This window comes from Amblyraja radiata, chromosome 6 (genome assembly GCF_010909765.2).
Source record: "Amblyraja radiata isolate CabotCenter1 chromosome 6, sAmbRad1.1.pri, whole genome shotgun sequence".
NCBI classification, from domain to species: Eukaryota; Metazoa; Chordata; class Chondrichthyes; order Rajiformes; family Rajidae; genus Amblyraja; species Amblyraja radiata.
The window spans coordinates 18,081,508-18,105,327 of record NC_045961.1 but is presented as its reverse complement, the minus strand read 5'-3'; the positions used below and the strand labels follow the sequence as shown (position 1 = coordinate 18,105,327).

General features: G+C 45.2%; 2 protein-coding genes across 8 annotated transcripts in view; one reads left to right on the top strand and one right to left on the bottom strand.

Moving 5' to 3' along the window:
* LOC116974112 (phosphatidylinositol 3,4,5-trisphosphate 3-phosphatase TPTE2-like) overlaps positions 1-14,442 on the top strand; it is a 97,510-nt gene extending 83,068 nt beyond the window's left edge. For both annotated transcript variants that reach the window (XM_033022253.1, XM_033022254.1), the window contains exons 13-19: positions 670-731; positions 1,489-1,569; positions 2,982-3,087; positions 6,708-6,805; positions 10,423-10,518; positions 10,612-10,682; positions 13,466-14,442. In XM_033022253.1, coding sequence (XP_032878144.1) covers positions 670-731; positions 1,489-1,569; positions 2,982-3,087; positions 6,708-6,805; positions 10,423-10,518; positions 10,612-10,682; positions 13,466-13,577 — 626 coding nt within the window. In that variant the 3' untranslated portion in view covers positions 13,578-14,442. The remainder of the gene's footprint in view (positions 1-669; positions 732-1,488; positions 1,570-2,981; positions 3,088-6,707; positions 6,806-10,422; positions 10,519-10,611; positions 10,683-13,465) is intronic.
* A 796-nt stretch (positions 14,443-15,238) lies between these two features.
* Positions 15,239-23,820, bottom strand: part of slc25a15 (solute carrier family 25 member 15) — a 35,515-nt gene continuing 26,933 nt past the window's right edge. For all 6 annotated transcript variants that reach the window (XM_033022258.1, XM_033022257.1, XM_033022255.1 and 3 more), the window contains 2 exons: positions 20,867-21,025; positions 15,239-15,794 (listed from right to left, as the gene is read on the bottom strand). In XM_033022258.1, the coding sequence (XP_032878149.1) occupies positions 15,673-15,794; positions 20,867-21,025 (281 nt within the window). In that variant the 3' untranslated portion in view covers positions 15,239-15,672. The remainder of the gene's footprint in view (positions 15,795-20,866; positions 21,026-23,820) is intronic.

The window sequence follows — 23,820 nt, the reverse complement described above, 5'->3', positions numbered from 1 at the left end:
ACCAACAAGGCTCAGTTTCCCCCAATGTGAATTGGTGGAAGAAATAACCCCTGCTCACAGATCTCATGAGCACTTGGACATGGAACGTAAATTTGAGGTTGATGGAAGTTGTTGTCGATGTACCACGTGCCTATTTGGAGCTCCTTGTCCAGAGTTTCTCTGGGGATCTCTGGAACGCCATCATCCCAATATATTCAATCGAGAACAGCAATGGTTGATGTTTTGTACAGTGTTGGGGAAGAAACCATAAGATGCTTATGCTTGATAGCTCTAGGAGCTAGTGGAATCGAGGGATATGGGGAGAAGGCAGGCATGGTTTATTGATTGGGGACGATCAGCCATGATCACAATGAATGGCGGTGCTGGCTCGAAGGGCCGAATGGCCTCCTCCTGCATCTATTTTCTATGTTTCTATGCTTTTCAGTCGCAGGTGGAGAATGGCACTGGTGGAGGGTCAAAATAGAGAGTTAACATTTGATCATGGAACCTTTAGCTTCTATTTGGGTTGCATTAATCCATTAACTCATTGGGTTGTGAGTGTAGCTGTCTCCATTTTTATTTAAACATGTGTTTCTCTCACTGGCTGGGATAGTAGTTTTGGTAGTTGGTGTTGGAGGGACATTTCAGGGGGCCTCCATATGTCCGTTACCTTTCACCTTTGCTTTGCAGGCAGGACCGGCACAATGGTCTGTACCTGGTTAATTGACAGCGATCAGTTTGAGAATGCAAAGGTAACGTTTTTAATATACGGTAACAAACTTTCTTGGCTAAGACTGATTAAATATTGAGATTTTTTTTTTGCATTGTGCGCGGTTAGTATTACATTCCAATTGCATCGAACACAGTGGCGCAGCGGAAGTGTTGCTGCCTTGCAGCGCCAGAGGCCCAGGTTCGATCCTGACTATGGTGAACAGAGTTTGCATGTTTTCCCTGTGACCACGTGGGTTTCCTCCAGGTGCTCTGGTTCCCTCCCACATTCCCAAGACGTGCAGGTTTGTAGGTTAATTGGCCTCTACAAATTGCCCCTAGTGTGTAGGAAGTTGTAGAGTGATAGTGTGGGAAGAGGCCCTTCGGCCCAATTTTCCCACACCGGCCAACATGTCCCAGCTACACTTGTCCCACCTGCCCGTATTTGGTCCACATCCCTCCAAATCTGTCCTATCCATGTACGTGCCTAACTATTTCTTAAATGTTGCGATAGTCCCTGCCTCAACTACCTCCTCTAGCAGCTTGTTCCATACACCCACCACCCTCTGTGGAAAAAGTTACCCCTCGGATTCCTATTAAATCCTTTCCTCTTCACCTTAAACCCATGTCCTCTGGCCCTCGATTCACCGACTCTGGGCAAGTGAAACTGGGATAACATAGAACGTGTGCACGGGTGATGGCTGGTCAACGCGGACTCTGTGTGCCGCAGGGACTGTGTCCACGCTGTTTCTCTAAACCAAACGGGAATCATGCAGTAATGTTTCAGTGGTCTTTTCACAGGAAAGTTTGGATTACTTTGGAGAACGACGAACGGACACAAGTGTCAGCTCAAAGTTTCAGGGAGTGGAAACTCCTTCCCAGGTAACGTCCTCAACACTTGTTTTACCGTGCCAACTTTACACGCCCATTTGATTTTGATTCCAACCAGTGTGCTTTAGAATATCTGGGGTAGACAATGCATTTGCAACAAGTTAATCATCTCAAATAACCTTGTTAACTTACACATTGTCTGTCTCTTGAATCTCAATCTCCAATGTTGACGTTGCGTTGGATTTGTATTGGGACCACATTTGCAAATCCATCTGCACTAAATTAATGAGGTTTACCAAGCCCTGATTGTAACATTAATTAACTGATTATTTGATGTGTACATGATAAACCATTATTTGGCCCCTTACATTTGCATGTTAGAGATATCCATAACTTTTGAGTAATGATGAGGGTTTTGTAACAAGGGGAAAATATACTGTTCACTACATTTAAAAAGCCATGCAGTGTGTAAACAGGCCTCGGCCCAATATGTCAATGCCGACCAAAAGATGCCCCATCTAAGCTCGTCCCATTTGCTTATGTTTGGCCCATATCCCTCCAAACTTTTCGTATCCATGTACTCAGTAAAATATTCTTAATGTACTACTCGACTACCTCCCCTGGCAGCTCGTTGCATTTACCTGCTGCCCTCAGTATGGAAAAAGTTGCCCCTCTGGTTTTGATTAAAGTTTTTTCCCCTCTGAATCCTAATTCCCTTACTCTGGGTGAAAGACTCCACGCGTTCTATCTGTGCAGTCACCTTATTATCTTAAACCCTTGCCCTCTAGTTCTTGATTTTTATTCTGGCCCCCTACCCTGGGTGAAAGTCTGTGCATTCACCCTATCTATTTCTCCTCCCGTCCCCATGATTTTAAAATCGCCCCTCGGCTTCTGCGCTCCAATGAATAAAGTCTGGATAGTGGATGTAGAGAGGATGTTTCCACTGTGGGAGAGTCTAGAACCAGAGGCAATAGCCTCAGAATCAAAGGACAAAGGAAAGGAAATGAAGGTAAATTTCTGTAGGTGGTGAATTTGTGGAATTCATTACCGCAGACTGCTGTGGAGGCAGTCAAAGGCGGAGATTGATAGATTCCTTAGTAAGGTTGTTGGGGGAAGGTAAGAGAATGGGGTTGAGAGGGAAAGATAGACCAGCCATGATTGAAAGGTAGAGTAGACTTGATGGGCCGAATGGCTTAATTCTGCTCTGAGAACTTATGAAAAGGCGCAGAATCGAGCCATTCGGCCCGTCAAGTCTACTCTGTCATTCAATCATGGCTGGTCTATCTTTCCCTCTCAACCTCTCCCTACAGCTCAGGCCCTCGGGTCCTGGCGACATCCTTGTAAATCTTCTCTGCAACTTTCCAGCTTAACGAACTCCTTCCTCGAGCATGGTGACTAAAACTGAATACAGTTTGTTTAAGTGTGAGGAGAGGGAATGTTTGAAGTTTTGTACTACTTTACAGAGCAGATACGTTGGGTATTACGAAGTGATGAAGAACGAGTACAAACGGCAGCCACCACCTCCGAAGAAACTCAAAATGAAAAGTATCAGAATCTATTCAATTCATGGTAATTAGTTTGTATATCAAATCTTTACTTTGCATAGTTAATAGTGGTGTTTGAAACCCACACATGAATTGCCTCTTTTTGAGATTTGTACAAAACAAATAAAGAAACAGGAACACAGTAAAAACTACAAATATTTAAGGGCCTGTCCCACGAGCATGCGACTCCATGCGGCAAGCGCGACCTGAAGCCCGCAGCCACCTCCACGGCGTACGCACGGAGGTAGAGTGAGTGACGTGAAGTTTGAGCGAAGTCCGATGGGCGTACGGCGTCGAGGCGGTGCGTACGGCATCGAGGCGGATGCGGGCTGACAAGCCGTTGCCGCGCGGAATTTTTGAAACTGGTCAGTTTTTCGGAGCCCCGCGCGATGTTGGGACCATACGGCCTGTCTCACGAGCATGCGACTCCATACGGCTCCGGCGATCGAAGTGGGACCGGCCCCGCGGGGCCGTACGGCTCAAGCGACCAAGTTAGGTCGCACTTGCCGCATGCTGGCGGGACCGGCCCTTTAGGTCGCGCTTGCTGCATGGAGTCACATGCTCGTGGGACAGGCCCTTATGGGAGTGATCCTTTCTTTGCCATATAATCAAACATTTGTCAAATAAAGTCTGGCCTATGAGGCGTTACATAGTTAACCCCGTTTTCCCAGCTTGACACAAATAAATCCAATTTAAAGTTAACATATGCTGTTATTTTCTCCATTTTATAAATGTCCATTGTGATGTCCATCCATGCATTCAGTTGGGCTTTCCTGTGATAACCATTTCTTTGTGAGAGCTTTTTTACCAGCTACCACCAATATATTCAGTAAGTATTTGTCTTTTTTCCAGCACTCTTCAGGTACGAGTCCAAAAAACATGGTCTTACTCTCCAGGGGCACATGACTTCTAAAAATGTCTTGTAAGGCATCATGTAACTCTCTCCAAAAATCTTTAATAACAGGGCAATCCCAGGGAACTTGGTAATGATCTGCCTTTAAGTTTCTACATTTTCTGAAACCCACACATGGGCTTCGGACATGAGCACATCAATGTTACTTAAACATTAACTCAGGACTAGTTTGCCTTAATTCAATTCTTATCCGGTATCCCATATCTGTTCTTTATAGGTAACTAATATAAATTCTGCTCCTTTGTAAGGATGTGAAGAATTCTGCTCCTTTGTAAGGATGTGAAATATTTGGTGCTTCATCTGAGTGTGTTTGTTTTTGTTTTTTAATATGAGAACTTTTCTGTTTTGTTTGAACTGATGAATGATGTACCATGTGTGGACCCAGAGTAGATTTTTGAGGGACAGTGCTTTTTTATTTTTCTCTTCTTGTCGGTACGGAGTACCAGAATCTCCTTTAAAAACGGAAGAAATAAAAATGCCTAGGCCAAGAGCGAATCTTCAGTCTGAATATTCTTTCTTGGGCTGAAGGGTGGCACAGAGGTAGAGTTGCTGCCTCCACGCCACAAATCCACGTTCAATCCTGACCTCTGGTGCTGCCACTATGAAGTTTATACCTTCTCCCTGTGACCGTGTGGTTTTTCTCCTGGTGCTCTGGTTTCCTCCCACATTCCAAACTAAACCAAGAAAGGTTCCAATCTAAAAGTGTCATTTGGCCATTGCCTCCGCAGATGCTGCCTGACCTGCTGAGTTCCTCCGTTGATTCCTGTTTAATCTTTAGTGGACATGGTGCTCAGAAACCACCATCTTTGCTGCTAATCTTTCTCTATTAGACGTTTCTTCCATTCCTTGCTCCTTGAATGGATGAATTAAAACAAGGCTAAGTGTTAGAGTAAAGAACTGAAGAAGGGTCCTGACCCGAAACATCACCTATCCATGTTCTCCACAGATGCTGCCTGACCCGCTGAGTTACTCCTGCACTTTGGTTTGTTTTTTTTTAAACCATCTGCAGTTTCTTGTATTATATTGAATGGGTGGACATTGCTTTCATTGTAATATGTTTGTGTGAAATAATTTTCACAGGTCTTAGGAGCAGAATTAGACCATTCGGCCCATCGTGTCTACTCCACCATTCATTATGCCTGATCTATCTCTCCCTCTCAACCCCCTTCTCCCCATAACCTTTGACACCCTTAATCAAGACTGTTTGGGGATGCCTGATATCCCATCTGGTGAGATTCGGATGGGGGAAACTATTGTCATTTCTTTGGGCTTTTTTTTTCTCTTTTTATTTCTGGATCTCCAACTTGCATATAGGGCCAACCGGTCTGTTGAGGATGCTATCAACTTAGCTCTTCACTATTCCCTTCATCATCTGGAATCACCGAACACCTATGCACGCATCCTGTTTATAGATTTTAGCTCGGCCTTTAATACTATACACCCGATTAAACTCTACAATAAAATGTTGGACATGAGCATTCACCCAGCCATGTGCCATTGGATTCTACACTTTCTAACAAACAGACAGCAAAGAGTCAAGGTGGGTGAAAAACTCTCCAGCCCTTTGACTCTCAACATAGGAGCCCCCCAAGGGTGCGTTCTGTCACCCCAGCTCTTCTCACTTTACACCAACAACCTCACATCCCAATGCAGCTCAGTTAAAAATTTTAAATATGCAGACGACACAACAATAATTGGCCTTATCTCAGACAACAAAGAATCACAATACCATCTAACAGTCGATAGCGCAGTCAAATGGTGCGCAGACAACAACCTCCAGCTTAATACTTCAAAAACCTTAGAAATCATCATAGATTTCAGACGCAATCAAAACCACAAACCCCCGGTCCATGTCAACTCTCACCCCATAACCTCCACGAACTCATTTAAGTTTCTAGGCACCTATATCTCCAATAATCTAAAATGGCACATCAATGCAGACCACGTCATCAAGAAAGGTCAACAACGCCTATATTTCCTCAGACAGCTCAAAAAGTTCAGAGTTGATAAACACCTCCTGGTCCGTTTCTATCAATCAATCATTGAAAGCATCATCACCTCCTCAATCACAGTCTGGTACGGTAACACCGATAGTCACTCACTACACAGAATACAACGCATTGTCTCCAAGGCCTCCAGGATCATCAACTCCCCCCTCCCCTCAATCCATTCCAGTTATCTCCAACGTACCTCACAACGGGCAAAAAAGATCATCTCGGACCACTCCCATCCAGCAAATCACCTTTTTCAGTCTCTCCCTTCGGGGAGGCGCCTCAGGTCACTTGCTACTAAAACCACCCGGTTTAAAAACAGTTTCTTCCCCTCAGCAATAAGAACTCTCAATTCCGTCCAATAATCAGACAATAATATGACTTTTGATGTATACAGTGTCTTGTCTATGGTCTTTGTTTGTTCTTTTGCACTATGTATTGTTGGTGAGATTTGTGATTTGTGATGTGGTATGGATGCACTTTATTACGGTGATCTGTGTTATTAGTGGTATGTAACAAAAGCAGTGTACCATCATGTACCGAACCCAAATACCACCAACCCTGGTTGCGTGGCAATTAAAGATTCTATTCTATTCTATTCTATTCTATTTGTACTGTATGATCTTGGAATGCAATAGTACAAATCTCATTTGACATAAACAAGATTTTCATCCTGAGAATTAGCAAGCCTGGTACAACTATGGTACTTATAAAGTTATTTCCTTCTTTCCCCGCACACAGGAGTTGGTCGAAACAATGGTAGTGACTTGAAAGTTGAAATCATCGTGAAGAAGGTGCTGGTATTTCAGTGTGTGTGTGCGACACAGGAAAACTGTAAGGTAAAGTAGTCAATGATTAGCAAAAAACCCCAGAAAAGCACAACTGGTTTCATTCAAACAGAGTAACATGTCTTCAAGTAAATAGAGGAGCCTCGGCTCATAATTTTACTGCCATTTTGCATGCATTTGAATACAAGTCTGTACAACGTGGCATTTGGTGCATGCAAAATGGCTGTAAAATTATGAGCCGATGCTCCTCTATTTACTTGAAGATTTAAGAACAAAATTCTTACTTGTAGCAGCACAACAGAGTAGGTAAATGTAATTAATTGCAAACAATATAATAAACAAGAAAAAAAGTTCTGTGTGTGTGTATATAATGTTTGGGACAAAGACCCATCGTTTAGTTATTTGCCTCTGTACTCCACAATTTGAGATTTGTAATAGAAAAAATCACATGTGGTTAAAGTGCACATTGTCAGATTTTAATAAAGGCCATTTTTATACATTTTGGTTTCACCATGTAGAAATTACAGCAATGTTTATACATAGTCCCCCCCCCATTTCAGAGCACTATAATATTTTGGACACAGCAATGTCACGTAAATGAAAGTAGTCATGTTTAGTATTTTGTTGCATATCCTTTGCATGCAATGACTGCTTTAAGTCTGCGATTCATGGACATCACCAGTTGCTGGGTGTCTTCTCTGGTGAGGCTCTGCCAGGCCTGTATTGCAGCCATCTTTAACTTATGCTTGTTTTGGGGGCTAGTCCCCTTCCGTTTTATCTTCAGTATATAAAAGGCTTAATTACATTCAGATCAGGTGATTGACTTGGCCACTCAAGAATTGACTATTTTTTAGCTTTGAACAACTCCTTTGTTGCTTTAGCAGTATGTTTGGGATCATTGTCTTGATGTAGATTGAACCACCAGCCAATGAGTTTTGAGGCATTTGTTTGAACTTGAGCAGATAGGATGTGTCTATACACTTCAGAATTCATTATGCTACTACCATCAGCAGTTGTATCATCAATGTAGATAAGTGAGCCAGTACCTTCAGCAGCCATACATGCCCAGGCCATAACACCCCCACCACCGTGTTTCACAGATGAGGTGGTATGCTTTGGATCTTGGGCAGTTCCTTCTCTCCTCCATACTTTGCTCTTGCCATCACTCTGATATAAGTTAATCTTCATCTCATCTGTCCACAAGACCTTTGTCCAGAACTGGTTGCTCGTTTAAGTACTTCTTGGCAAACTGTAACCTGGCCATCCTATTTTTGCGGCTAACCAGTGGTTTGCATCTTGCAGTGTAGTCTCTGTATTTTTGTTCATGAAGTCTTCTGCAGACAGTGGTCATTGACAAATCCACACCTGACTCCTGAAGAATGTTTCTGATCTGTCGCACAGGTGTTTGGGGATTTATTCTTTATTATAGAGAGAATTCTTCTGTCATCAGCTGTGGAGGTCTTCCTTGGCCTGTCAGTCCCTTTGAGATTAGTAAACTGACCAGTGCTCTCTTTCTTCTTAATGATGTTCCAAACAGTTGATTTTGGTAAGCCTAAGGTTTGACTGATGTCTCTAACAGTTTTATTCTTGTTTCTTAGTCTCATAATGGCTTCTTTGACTTTCATTGGCACAACTTTAGTCCTCATGTTGATATGTATAAACACTGCTGTAATTTCTACATTGTGAAACCAAAATGTATAAAAATAGCCTTTAATTAAATCTGACAATGTGCACTTTAACCACATGTGATTTTTTTTTTCTTTTACAAATCTCAAATTGTGAAGTACAGAGGCAAATAAATAAATGATGGGTCTTTGATGATCTATTTGATGAATCTCATGCCAACTGGGTCAATTATAGTGTGATAATGCTCTCAACAACCATGAGGTGTTGTTCCTGGGCTAAGCACACTGTAGAGTTCTCACCTGCTGAGAAGATGGTGGGCTGCCTTTGCATGCTTTCAGTGCCGGTTGCAATGATATTGTGCTGGAGAGGGAGTGTCTGTAACCGAGCAGGAACAACGTATGGCTTTGTACCGTGGGCTTCCAGTATAGTTCCGCTCTGCTCCTTTTGCTAATGATATGGAGATTCAAAAAAAAGAGACACATCTCTCTCCTTTCTAATATTGTGATGCCCAGCCATTTGTGTTTGTGGGTGGCACAGTGACTCAACAGTAAAGTTGCTGCCTTACAGCGCCAGAGACCCAGATCTGATCCTGACCGCACGTGCTATCTGTACGGAGTCTGCACGTTCTCCCTGTGACTGCGTGGGCTTTCTCCGGGTGCTCTGATTTGGTCCCACATTCCAAAGATGCGCAGGTTTGTAGGTTAATTGGCTTTGGTAAATTCTCCCTTGTGTGTAGGTTAGTGCTGCTGTACAGGGTGATTGCTGGTCGGTGCAGACTTGGTGAACCAAAAGGCCTCTTCCTGCACTGTGTCTCTAACTTAAACCAAACCTTAAGGTGAGGGGGCAATGTTTAAAGTAGATGTGTGCAGCACATTGTTATTTTTCATGGTGGGTGCCAAGAAAATACTGCGGGGGGAGGTGGTGGAGGCTGATATGAGTGGTATTTAAGAGGCTTTTAGCTCGGCTCATTGAACTCCTTCCACCTCCAGACGTTTACAGATGACTCTGCGATTGTGGGCTGCATCAGTGAGGGGAGGGAAGCTGAATACAGAGGTGTAGTCAATGACTTTGTTGAGTGGTGTGGGATGAATCGCCTGCAGCTCAACACCGACAAGACTAAGGAGTTAGTGGACTTTGGGAGGAGAGGAACACCCCTGTCTACATCAAGGGTGTGGATGTGCAGTTTACCAAGGAGTACAAGTACCTTGGAGTGTATCTGGACAGTAAACTGGACTGTTCCAGGAACGCTGAGGCCCTGTACAAGAAGGGACAGAGCCGACTGTACTTGTTGAGAAAGCTCCGCTCCTTCAATGTCTGCAGTAAGATGCTGCAGATGTTCTACCAGTGCCATCTTCTTCACTGCCATGTGCTGGGGCAGCAGGGTGAAGGATCAACAAACTCATCAGGAAGGCCGGCTCCGTCCTGGGGGCGGAGTTGGAGTTGGATTCATGGGAGGTGGTCTTGGAGGGGAGGATGCTCCTCAAACTGCAGAGCATCCTGGACAATACAGCTCAACCCCTCCATGACCCACTGGTCAACCTGAGGAGCACCTTCAGCAACAGACTGGTTCCACCAAGATGCAGCACAGAACGCCACAGGAGATCCTTCCCTGTGGCTATCAAACTGTACAACTCCTCCCCTTCTGTCATGGGGTAGACTGACTGTCGTTGGTGGGGGTGGGGGTGGGGAGGGGGGCCTATCCACTGGCTCTTTCCTTCGCACGAGGGACAATTTACAGAAGCCAATTAACCTGCAAATCTGCACGGTCTTTGGGATGTGGGAGGAAACTGGAGCACTCTGAGGAAACTCACTCGGTCACAGGGAGAGCGTGCAAACTCCGTACAGACAGGATCTAACCTGGGTCTCTGGCGCTATGAGGCAGCAGCTCTACTGCTGCAACATTGCGCTGCCATCATTTAAAATTTCAACTGATGGTGGCCAATTATCCCAAGTTGTAATTAAACATTAAGCACTGTTTGTACCGTGTCAGAGATCACACAGCATCTTCAGATTTCCACGTGTAATACAGTTTTTGTGTGCAGCTTTTCTTTGATGCCGGGAGCAACTCTGCTATAATTAGTTTGGAGAACGGTCCCGAGGTCAGCGGAGATGTCAAAGTCAGATTTGAAACTAATGGGGTAAGTTTATTCATTTTTTTTTTGAAAAATAAAATAATAAACTCTTATTAAAACAAAAAAGTGACCTTCCACTTTATTTTGCTTCCTATCCAGGGCCTACCTAAAGGTTATGACGACTGTCCTTTCTACTTCTGGTTCAACACATCCTTCATTGTAAATAATAGGTACAGTCTAAATATAGTTTATTTTAAAAGGAAAAAAGTCCGATCTATACCAGGCAGAAAGCTAGGACGATTTGCAAGAATATTGAGGGCCTGAGCTACAGGGAGAGGTTGGGTAGGCTAGGACTTGATTCCTTGGAGCGCAGGATGCTGAGGGGTGATCTTAAAGAGGTGTATATGATCATGAGCGGAATAGGTAGGGTTAATGCAATAGGTAGGGTTCTTGATTCCCCTACTCAGGATAATGTCTTTTACCCAGACTAGGGGAGTTAAGAACCAGAGGACATAGTATCAGTGTGAGAGGAGAAAGATTTAATAGGAACCAGAGGGCATCTTTTTCAGAGGGTGGTGGGTATATGGAAGGAGTTGCCAGAGGAGGTCGTTGAGTCGGGGATTGTAACATTTAAAAGACATTTGGAATGTCTTGGATGCATGGATCGAAAAAGTTTAAAAGGATATGGGCCAAATGGGAGCAGGAGGGTCTACTGAGGAATGGACATCTTGGTTGGCATGGACAACTTGGGCTGAAGGGCCTGTTTCTATGCTGTATGACTCTGGGATTCTAAGACAGCAACTTGCTTCCTGGCTTATACAAGTGGTAGTTTAGATGTAGTTTTATATTTTGTCTAACTTATAAAACTGCCTCCCCAATTTGGGAATTGTAGATGCGAACACTGGTTCAGTTCTCTGGCCAACGTGATTCCTTTAGAGTGACTGGGCACAGGGCAACCTAAAGTGCCCACCAACTCACACACTGGTTGGTGCTTGACAAGTTGATGCAATGCTGGCCAATATCATCTGGTTATTATTCAACTGGGGAAAGAACGGGGGTTTAGGGTAGAATTGGGAGGGGGAGAATATCTCTAAAAACAAATTGATATTGGCATACTGAAGAAGCTTTGGAAATATAAAACAAGGAACTGCAGGTGCTGGTTTACAGAAAGAATGCAAAGTGCTGGAGTAACTCAGCTGGTCAGCTGGCATCTCTGGAGAACGTGGATGAATTGGAAGAGTTTAATTTAGTTTATTATCACATGTACCAAGGTACAATGAAAAGCTTTTGCGTGCTATCCAGTCAGCGGATAGACTATACATGATTACAATCCAGTGTACAGATACAGGATAAAGGGTACAACGTTTAGTGTAAGATAAAGTCTGATTAATGATGGTTCAAAGCTCTCGAATGAGGTAGATGGGAGATTATGACCGCTCTCCAATTGGTGAGAGGACAGTTGCTTGTCTTGCTGCAGGGATGGTGGTTGGATTCCTCATTGGGTCTTCTGCTTGGCTTGGAGATGAGGGACTGCTGCATCTGCAGCAAGCTACAATGCTGGAGGAACTGTGCAGATTGTGCAGCAGCTTCGAAGAGGGTGGCAACAGAAGCTAACTTTAATTTACTGTTCGATATTATTGAGTGAAACCTTAAACTCTGAAGATTGAAGTGTGTACACAATTCTATGATTTAGTGGATGCTTTGATCTAAAACTATACTAGTAGTTTAGTTAAGAATAAAAGGTGTTAATTATTCTGCATGGCTTTACAAATGAGAAGTTTGGAAAACTATAGTTAGTTATGCAGTTAGTAGCTGACTCTTTGGCCCGACTCATCCATGCTGACCACTATGCCCTATTTGACCTTTCTGTCTGGGCGTCCACCACTCGGGGTGAGGCCAAACGTAAATTGGAGGAACAGCACTTCATATTTCACTTGGGCAGCTTACAACCCAGCAATATGAACATTGATTTCTCTGACATCAAGTAAACCTTGCTTTCCCTCTCTCTCCCCCACACCCTAGTTCTTTGACTAGTTTCACTGTCCTCTTGATTAATTTTACTGTTTGTATGCCTCATTGTCACCTTCCCCTCGTCCAACAATGAACCGTTCTACATTTCCTTGATCATCGTCTACTTTGATCTGTTCTTTTCACACCTTACATGTTCTTTGTACCCTTCCATAATCTTGCCTGACTCTGGGTGTGAAGAAGGGTCGTGACCTGAAATGTCGCCCATTCCTTCTCTCCCGAGATGCTGCCTGTCCCGCTGGGTTACTCCAGCATTTTCTATCTATCTCCTATTTACCTGTGTTTGGCCCATATCATGCTCAACCTTTCCTATCCATGTACCTGTCCAAGTGTTTTATAGTATCTGCCTCGACCACCTCCTCTGGCACTTTGTTCCATAAACCCATCTGTGGTAAAAGACGCTCCTCAGGTTCCTGGTAAATCTTTTTTTGATTTTCCTACCCTGTATAAAAGACTATAGGTTTGTTTTGCAAGTTAAATGTGTACTTCAGACAGTTAGAGCAATTCTTTAAACATGACCAGTGCCACTGGTATTTGTTTAAAGCATTTAAAAAGCACTGAAGGCACAGAATTGCGGATGTTTGTTTGCAAAAAAAAAAGTGTTGGAGTAACTCAGCGGGAAGAAAGTGGGGGGGGATGGGGGGGATGGGGGGGGGAAACTGGTGCAGCAGTAGAGTTGCTGCCTTGGAGTACAGAAACCAGAGTTCAATTCTGACCACGGGTGCTGTCTCTACGGAGGTTGTATATTCTCCCTGTTACCATGTTGGTTTTCTCCAGTTTCATGCCACAGACACGTGGGGTTTGTAGGTGAATTGGCTTCTGTAAAGTGTCCCCAGTGTGTACAGGTGATCGCTGCTTGGTGTGGACTCAGTGGGCCAAAGGGCCTATTTCCACACTGTCTATTTTGGGGGGGGGGATTGTGATATTCTCTGTTGAAGCTTCGACCAGCCTGCTCGCTGCTGTAACGTGTTCTTATCCATTTCAGGCTCTGCTTGTCCAGGGATGAACTCGATAACCCCCACAAGCCAAAAACCTGGAAAATCTACACCGAAAAATTTGCAGTTGAGGTGAACTTTGACGAACCCGATTCCAGTTAATCCCGTACCACCTCTGGCCAGAGACGTGGAGATGACGCCAGGCAGTTTGTGATGTAAATATTATTTGTGGGAAGTGTGCCACTGCCTTCTGTGGGGAGGAGGGAGAGATTACTGTCCCTATAACTATAGTATTGTCACGGTACTATATTGTGGCAACTCCTAATTACTGCAACACATTCCAGTTTAAAAACTTTTTTTTTTGTACTGAATGGAAAACAAATGTTGTCAAAGTGGCAGCCTTCCCTGATAATGCCGAGCCCTTTCCATAAGATTGCCAGTGTTGTTTACCTCAAAGAGGGTTGATTGTCAGTGATCCCAGGACTGGATTAGATGTTTTTTTAAAAAGAACCTTTGATATTTTTACCCGTTCACAGCTTACTTTGTCTGACAGAACACGGACAATCGGCAATGTTACGACAGCATTAGTACAATGTGATCTTCCGCTCCCCGTCCCCTTCAGCTGATTTTTATTTTTGTTTTCTTTCCCTTACACTTTGTCATGAGTGCCCTCTGCACGAGTAGCCTGAATGTATTTAACAGTCGTTGTGCAGTATTCAGATCCCGGCAAGAGACCTCTTTGGCTCGGGGCTCAGCCACAGCACTGCACATGTGGAGGGGAAAAGGTGTGAGGAAACGCCCACGCTGGCATTATCCTGTTGAGTGATCTGATTATTCGAATCTGCCTAATGAAGTGGTACTCCACCTGCTACAGACCCTCGAGCCTAGATCACTTTCAATGGAACTTTGTACATTTCTTGTCTGATTCACTAGCACGATTGTAGCATGGGTGGTAATGTTTAACTATGATAAAACGCATCTATCACTGTAGAGTTCTTGAATTTCTCAATAAACAGTAAAATGCCAATTTCCTAGTTTGATATTCCTCCTGGGCATTGCAGCAAACACTCTTTGTAGAAGCGAAGACCTGCAGATGCTGGTTTACACCGAAGATCGACACACTGCTGGAATAACGCAGAATTGTCATGTACCTTGGTGAAGTTTACAGATGGGGGAAAAAGGTTAGGGTTTATTGTCACTTGTACCGAGGTACAGTGAAAAGCTTTGGAAAAAGATTAATTTCTGACTCCTCTCCGTCAGTGGATGCTACGGCTGGCAAGTGGGACGGGTATAAAAAGATGTGTCTTTTTTTTTAGAGTGTCACCTGGTTTCAGTGTATTGGGCATCCTGGTTGCCTAGACCAGAGTTTGTTGTGAAAATTCCACTTTGCACCTGCTCATGCCCAACATTGAATTGACTGAAAGATACAACGTGGAAACAGGTCCTTCGGCCCACAGAGTCTGTGCCGACCATTGACACTTCACCGTTGCCCGTCCACACTTGTTCTGTTATCCCACTTTCTCATCCGCTCCCTACACACTAGGGGGCAATCTCCAGGACCAATTGACCTACAAAACCGCACACATCTTTGGGAAGTGGGAGGAAATCGGAGCACCTGGAGAAAACCCACACCGGCACAGAGAACGTACAAACTCCGCTGCACGTGAGGTCAGGATTGAACCTGGATCTTTGATGCTGTGAGGTAGTGGCTCTACAAGTTGTTCCACATTTAAAAAAAAAAAAACCTAGTTATGGTCATGGTATGGAATTGGGCACTCTACAAAAGTTAACAGCACGGAGTCCTCACTATAAAATAAAGATCGTTTTAACATGTATCTTTATGGTAGTTTAATGGCATTCATTTGGAAAACAAAAATGAGGAAAAGTGACAATCCACAATCTAACAAATATAGCTAAATAATGCTCTCATTGTTACCCACCCTGACACATTAATAAAAATTGGCACTGTTGTTCTTCCAGCTTGTTTGTGGTACTGGACCTTTGGATTCCTGTCTCTCTCTCTCTCTCTCTCCTATGCATCACGGGAGCAAGGCTTCCCTTTAAACTTAAATGTCGATGTCAGCAGTAATTAAGTGTCTCAAATTTGAAGTCCAGCTGCTTTTGAATGAATCCAGTTCCTGCCACTTCCACACGGAATACCGAATATCCAGGTTTTATATCTAGATGGGCCCTAAAGTCAATTCTTGCAGCACAACCAAACTCCCCGAGGTAAGGCACAGTCACGACCAAATGCACTTCAGTTACTCATGTGGTTCATCATGGCTCTTCGACTCAGTTCGTAGGCCAGGAATAGGGCACCGTTGGCAGGGAATGCTCGTATCATGGTCGGTGTTAGCCCAGAGTATATTGCTTTAATACCTGTGGAGAGAAAAGCATCTTTACAACAGAGTACAGAATAGGAACAGGCCCTTCGTCCCATGGGGCAGCGCGGTGGGACAGTTACTGCCTCACAGCGCCAGAGATCCTGACTACGGGTTCTGCCGCTACTGAGTTTGTACCTTCTCCCTGTGACAGTGTGGGTTTTCTCTGGGTGCTCTGGTTTCCTCCCATATTCCAAAGACATGCAAGTTTGTAGGTTAATTGGCTTTGGTAAATTGGTCCTAGTGTGTAGGATAGTGCTAGTGTATGGAGTGAACAATGGTTGGCATGGACTCGATGGGCCAAAAGGCCTGTTCCACAATGTCCGTGCTAAACATGATGCCAAGACCAACTCTTATCTGCCTGCACGTGATCCATATCCCTGCATATCCATGTTCTTATCTAAAAAGGCTTGAACACCACCATCGTATCTAGTGCGTTTCAGACACTGCCCTCTTTAAAAAAAAAACTGCTCCATCTACGCATCTCTCCTGCCCACATTTGGCCTTTAGACTTTGCCTCTTTCATCTTTAAAGCTATGCCCTCTAGTCTTTGACATTTCCACCTTGCGGGAGAGGTTCTGACCACCAATGTGGTCTCCGCCTCTCATCATTATATATACTACTTGGGTTTCCCCTCGATTTTTGGGAAAATAATCCAAGTTTATCCAACCTCATAGCTAATACCCTCCAATCCAGGCATATTTCTGGTAAACCTCTGCACCCTCTCCAAAGCCTCCACATCCTTCCTGTAATGGGGTGACCAGAACTGTACACAATGCTCCAAATGCGGCCTGACCAATGTCTTGGACCTGTATCGTTTACAAGCTGGGAATGACCGATTTTGAGGCTGATACAAGGACTATGTATTGTGTTGCATTGCAAATGGTCAAGCTTGTACAGTTCCTGATTATTTTTTTTGTCAAATGGAGACTAGCTTGGCCATTTGATTTTCTAAACTCCCTGTCACACTACCTTGTCCATCATTGCTCTGGTCTTAAATAGCCATGTTTCCATTTGCTCCCTTCCCATGAGCTGGCATCATTCCAGCATCCAAGGAGTTTGGAACATGACTTCAAAGTTACTTTTAGAACCTGTAATGCAGACAAACCTGTTTCAAGGGATTTGTCTGCTGTTAGTTCCCTCAATTACTCAATTTATTAATAGCTGACAGTCACTCCTTGCCCTTGGAACTTTGCTTCCTCTCCACCCCTGTTTTATTTCAGTGGCAATCTCAGAGGTAGTTGAGGCAGGTACTATAACATTGATAAAACACTTGAACAGGCACATGGATAACAAAGGTTTAGAGGGAAATGGGACAAAAGCAGGTAAATGGAACTAGCTGAGATGGGGCATCTTTGTTAGCATGGATGAGTTGGGCCGAATGGCCTGTTTCCATGCTGTGAGACCAACTCTTTCTTCTCTGCCTTTTGACATTCAATGGATATTTTTTTTTTAAACAGGCTCTTGCACGCGCTCATTTACACAAACCATAATTGCCATTTTGGCTTTGGGGCATGTTTTAGGGAGTAAATATGTGGACTCCTCTGGAAGCTGGTGCCATTCTGTACCCAGCTGTCAGCAGAGATGATCACCCCAGCCTAGCTCAATACACTTTAGAGATACACCGTGGAAACAGGCCCTTCAGCCCACCGAGTCCTGTACACTAGTTCTATCCCACGCAATAGGGACAATTTTACCAAAGCCAATTAACCTACAGTACAGTGCATCTTTGGAATGTGGAAGGAAACCCATGTGATCACAGGGAGAAGGTACAAACTCTGTACAGACAGCACCCGTAGTCAGGATCGAACCGGGGTCTCTGGCGCTAAGGCAGCAACTCTGCTGCTGTACCAGTGCTCCGCCCACTTTCAACTAAGCACTTGTTGAACTGAAATGCTGCAGGCAAACCTAATGTTCAAGGCACAAAACACAATGCTGGAGGAACTCAACAGGTCAGGCAGTATTTGTGGCAGGAATGGATGGGCCATCATTTTGGAGCAACATTTTGGATCAGGACCCTCCTTCAGACTTTTAATCTATTCTGCCAAGGACAACATGCTCCTGGTTTAGTTTAGAGCTAGAGGATGGAAACGAGCCGTTAGGCCCAACCAGTGCACACTGACCATCGATCACCTGTTCATGTTAGCCCACTTCATCATCCATTCCCTGCACACGAGGGGCAATTTACAGACGGCAATCCACCTACAAACTTTGGGAAGTGGGAAGAAACCGGAGCACCTGGGGAAGCCCACATGGTCACAGGGAGAACGTGCGAACTCTACACATGGACAGCATCCGAGATCGGGATTGAACCCGTGTCCCTGGCGCTGTGAGGCAGAGGCTCTACCACTGCGCCGCCTCCTGCTGTCTACATCAACTGGTTTAAGTGTCAACGCTGTAATTACTGACAATTTTCAACTGACTGAAAAATTGCATTTAGTATTGAGAGATCCTCCTAAAGGCTGTTTACAACATGGAGTTTCCCCTGGTCATAGTCATGGAGTTGTACAGCACTGAAACAGGCCCTTCAGCCCATCATCTCCATGCTGACATTTTTACATATCTACACTCATCCCATTTGCTCAATATCAACGTGCTGCAAGTATCATCTTAATGCGTCTTTAGCACCGTAGATGTATCCGATTCTACCATTGTGCAAAATCCAGATATCAACCACTATATAAAATAAAACCTCATTCCTAGAATCTCCTCTAAAATTGCTTCTCACATTGAACCCATACCCTCTTGCTGATAGCCTTGGCACATAAAATAAATGACTATCTACTTCCAGTAGACCATCCTCCCATCTCTCCCCATGTCCAAAGTGTACAGTGCTCCAGACCAACATCATGACTGCTTGTGATGATACACCTTCAATTCCAGATTTAGGTGTTTAACAAAACTATTCAATAAATATGTCTTCAACACTTGCTAATAATAAAATGGAGGAACAAGGAACTGCAGACGATGGTTAATACACAAAAAGCTCACAAAGTACTGGAGTAACTCAACGGGTTAGGCAGCATCTCTGGAGAACGTGGATAGGGGACGGTTCAGGTCGGGACCCTTTTTCAGAGTGAGGGGGGTGAAGAAAGCTAGAAGGGGGAGAGTCCATGACAAAGCATAGCAGGTAATTGATGGACATGTCAAGGGAGGTGGCAGAAGGTATGAGAGGTTTGAAGTGTTGCAAATGGTGAGGGTAGATGGAGGAAAGCAGATGGGAGGGGGGAGAAATAGGTGAGAGTGCAGGTGGGGGACAGGGGAGGAGATGGGGGGGGGGGGGGGGTTGGTGTAGCAGGAGGTCACCTAACATTGCAGATCTCAGTGTTCACACGGTTGGGCTGTGAGCTAAAGTGGTTTTTGTATCTGTACCAGTCTGAAGGTTATGGATTTTGTTGCATTGTTGCTGTACAGAGTGAAGGGCATTATTAAACTTATGTGACTGGCTCTTCATTCTCAAGTTGTCTTGCTGCGGTTTAGGGTGAGTGAATGACACCAATGGAACATTTAAACGATCTGAACCCACACTGTTCCTGGTCAAACCATTCCCCCTGCCTACCACTGGCCTCTTTCACCGTCAGTGCATGTTGCCCCCCAACCCCCCCCCCCCCCCCCCCCCTCCCACTGTCTGTGGTCGGAGCTCACTAATCCCATATTCCCACCCTTTGTTGATAAACGTGGTGATGTCTATCAATGGCACACGTTTGCTTTCCTGGCAGTGAGTGTTTCATTATTCTGCTCTTATCCCATCTTGATTTGCTGCAGTTCTGGTCCAACCCAGTTTAAATAGCCTTCTCTCTCCCCTCCGCCTCCCACTAAACCCCCAACCCCCCCACTCCGCACTCTGGCTTCACAACTCTTCGATCCTCGTGCCTCATACCTGTTTTCATCTCTGGCCTTTGTCCAACCATCAGCCGCTCAAACCCCCCCCCCCCCCCCCCTCACCTGTATCAATCTATCACCTGCCACACTTTGTCCCGCCCCTCCTCTCTCCCAGTCCCCCCCCCCCACTACAATTTTGTGTTCCGGGTCAGGACACTTCAAATTAACTGTTGGGGAGGAAAGAAAGCTGGAAATGGGGAGAGACAGGATAAAGAGTGGCAGATAAAAGGTCGGTGCCGGCAAGGGGTGGGTGGGGGGCCGGTAGGCAGATGGTTGAAACAAAGGCCAGAGACAAGAAAGGAAGGTGTGAGATGGGTGGCAAGCGTGGTGGATTGTAAAACCAGAGGGAGGAGAGGGGTGGAGTGGGCGGGGTGAAATAGGTGGGAAACCATTGATGCTAGTTCGATGTTGGGGTGAAGTGACAGGAACGTGGAGGGAAGGAGAGGCACTAATCAGGTTATGGAGCGGGCGAGACACACAACGGGAGTCGTCCTGCTTTGTACGACAAATACTTTGAGAGCAGACTGCGTTCCTCGAGCCCTCTGTGCCCAATGGACTCGCTAACACACAAGCCGTTGGGAGGAAGGTAGGGAGGGAGAGGTCCTTCTGCAGTTGTACAGGACCCTAGTGAGACCACACCTGGAGTATTGGTCTCCAAATTTGAGGAAGGACATTCTTGCTATTGAGGGAGTGCAGCGTAGGTTCACCAGGTTAATTCCCGGGATGGCGGTACTGTCATATGCTGAGAGAATGGAGCGGCTGGGCTTGTACACTCTGGAGTTTAGAAGGATGAGAGGGTATCTTATTGAAACATATAAGGTGATACAGGGTTTGGACACACTAGAGGCAGGACACATGTTCCCGATGTTGGGAGTCCAAAACCAGGGGCCACAGTTTAAGAATAAGGGGTAAGCCATTTAGGAGACGAGGAAACACTTTTTCTCACAGAGAGTTGTGAGTCTGTGGAATTCTCTGCCTCAGAGGTCAGTTCTCTGGATACTTTCAAGAGAGCTAAATAGGGCTCTTAAAGATAGCGGAGTCTGAGGATATGGGGAGAAGGCAGGAATGGGGTACTGATTGGGGATGATCAGCCATGATCACATTGAATGGCGGTGCTGGCTCGAAAGGCCGACTCCTGCACCTATTGTCTATTGAGTTGTATACCGTTCAGAGAGTATTTATACTTGCCTTCCTTCATGAAAATATTTCGGAATGTACTAAAGAACCCCGCTTGTTGTCCGGCCATGGAGAGGACTTGTATTCGTGACTTCACGCAGTCTATCGGGTACACGGCGATCCACAGGCAGGCACCTCCAAAACCACCGCTCACCATCAGGGGGATGGGACCTGAGTGAGCAAACACAAGAGCAACGCTTCATTAGACAGCTACTCCAACCATCGCTCTGCTGTACCTCTCTGCACGTGACATTAATAAACTAAACTGACCTCTGTAGTCATGAAGACCCATGAAAGACATGCTGGCCCAGCTGAAAAATATCACACACCCCCTGCTGGACCCCCTGCAGTTTGCATACCGGGCCAATAGATCAGTGGATGACGCAGTCAACCTGGGCCTGCACTTCATCCTCCAGCACCTAGACTGTCAGGGGACCTATGCAAGGATTTTGTTTGTGGATTTTAGCTCTGCATTCAACACCATTATGCCAGAGCTACTACGCTCCAAACTTTCCGAGTTGACTGTGCCTGAACCCATCTGTCAGTGGATTACCAGCTTCCTGAGACAGGAAGCAGCATGTGAGGCTGCGAAAGCAAACCCTCAGCATAGGTGCACCGCAAGGCTGCGTACTCTCCCCTCTCCACTACCCTCTCTCCACCAATGACAGCACCTCCACAGACTCCTCTGTCAAGCTTTTCAAGTTTGCGGACGACACAACCCTGATTGGATTGATCCAGGATGAGGAGGAATCTGCCTACAGACAGGAAGTGACACAGCTGGTGTCCTGGTGCCATTGCAACAACCTAGAGCTCAATGCTCTCAAGACAGTGGAACTGATAGTAGACTTTAGGAGAGCTCCCTCTCCCCTCACCCCACTCACCATCAACAACACCACAGTCACATCTGCGGAGTCCTTTAAGTTCCTGGGAACCATCATCTCCAAGGACCTTAAATGGGGGGCCACCATCGACACCACAGTCAAAAAGACTCAACAGAGGATGTACTTCCTGCGGCAGCTGAGGAAGCACAATCTGCCACAGGCAATGATGGTCCAATTCTATACGGCCATCATAGAGTGTCCTCACCTTCTCCATTATGGTCTGGTTTGGCTCAGCCACCAAGCATGACACCTGGAGGCTGCAGCGAATTATTCGATCAGCTGAGAAGGTTATTGGCAGCAACCTTCCCTCCATTGACGAACTGTACACGGCAAGGACCAGGAAGCGAGCAGGTAAAATTATCTCTGACCCCTCTCACCCTGGCCACAAACTCTTTGAATCAATTCCCCCAGGAGGTCGACTCCGGACTGTCAAAGCTGCCACAGCCAGACATAAAAACAGCTTTTTTTCCCACGAGCAGTAGTTCTACTCAATAACTAAAAATCTGTAGCCTCCTTTTGCTTCATTCTTCACATGTTTAAATTTAAACTATGTTTTAATATTAATTGTTACCTGTATATCGTGTTGTTACTTGCGAGCAAAGCACCAAGGCAAATTCCTTGTATGTGTACACACTTGGCTAATAAAATGTATTCAATTCGATTAAAGATAGGCACAAAGTGCTGGAGTAACTCAGCAGGTCAGGCAGCATCTCCGGAGTAAAACCCATTCATTCCATATCTCCAGTCTAAAGAAGGGTCTCGACCCAAAACATCACCCATTCCTTCCGTTCTGAGATGCTGCCTGACCCGCTGAGTTACTCCAGCACTTTGCGTCTATTTTCGGTAGTTCCTTGCTACACTAAACACTGGTTCATTCCACTTTTCAGATCACACTTTGCATTGACAGAAAATGGAAACAGATACAATCAGGAAAAAATAAATTGCAATATCAAAGCTGCATGTTGTAAAACTGTGTGTTTTGTGTTCCACGTTGTCCCCCCTGGACTCAGTCACGGGGGAAGGACAAATCGACAAGGCATTCCCCGCTGAACAAGGCAGGACATGCCACTGTGGTATTCCACAGTGCTGGCTGCCTCTCACTCCCTCACGAGTGTTTCATGCAGATTCTGCAGTCACACTAGTGCGTATGTGGTTATTCATTATTCCATTCCATTGCCCAGTGGCTGCCTAACATGTTGCTCCCATTTATAGCGCTGAGAGGCATTTGAACACTGCAGGGAACGGTTCTACTATTCACAAAGTTCAAGGGCAGCCAGCCATAGTTTACCTTCAGGGAGTTTGAGTCAGAAACTACTGCAATTTGACCTCTTGTTAAAGAAGGAACTGCAGATGCTGGAAAATCGATGGTAGACAAAAATGCTGGAGAAACTCAGCGGGTGAAGCAGCATTTATGGAGTCTGAGGAAGGGTCTCGACCCGAAACGTTGCCTGTTTCCTTCGCTCCATAGATGCTGCCTCACCCGCTGAGTTTCTGCAGCAATTTGATCTCACAGCTTTTCTAAACACAGTTTGAGATTCTTCTCCTGTTGTTAGGCAGCCTGGAGCTGGGCAGAGCTAACTCAAGCCTACATTTATGCCTGGGAAAGATGCACGCTCTCTGTACTTCTGCAGCGGAAGGCACGCCTGGTCAGTGGATGGCTTTTAGTTTATAGACGCAGCATGGAAACAGACCCATCGGCCCACTGAGCCCACGTCAACCATCGATGACCCATTCACACTAGTTCGATGTTATCCCATTTTCTCATCCACTCTCTATATTCTGGGGACATTTTATAGAGGGACAATTGACATACAAACCCGCACATCTTATTAAGGGATTGGACACGCTAGATGCAGGAAACATGTTCCCGATGTTGGGGGAGTCCAGTACCAGGGGTCACAGTTTAAGAATAAGGGGTAGGCCATTTAGAACGGAGATGAGGAAAACGTTTTCACAGAGAGGTGTGAATCTGTGGAATTCTCTGAAATCACTGGATGCATTCAAGAGAGTTAGATAGAGCTCTTTGGGTTAGCGGAATCAAGGTATATGGGGAGAAGGCAGGAACGGGATACTGTGGATGATCAG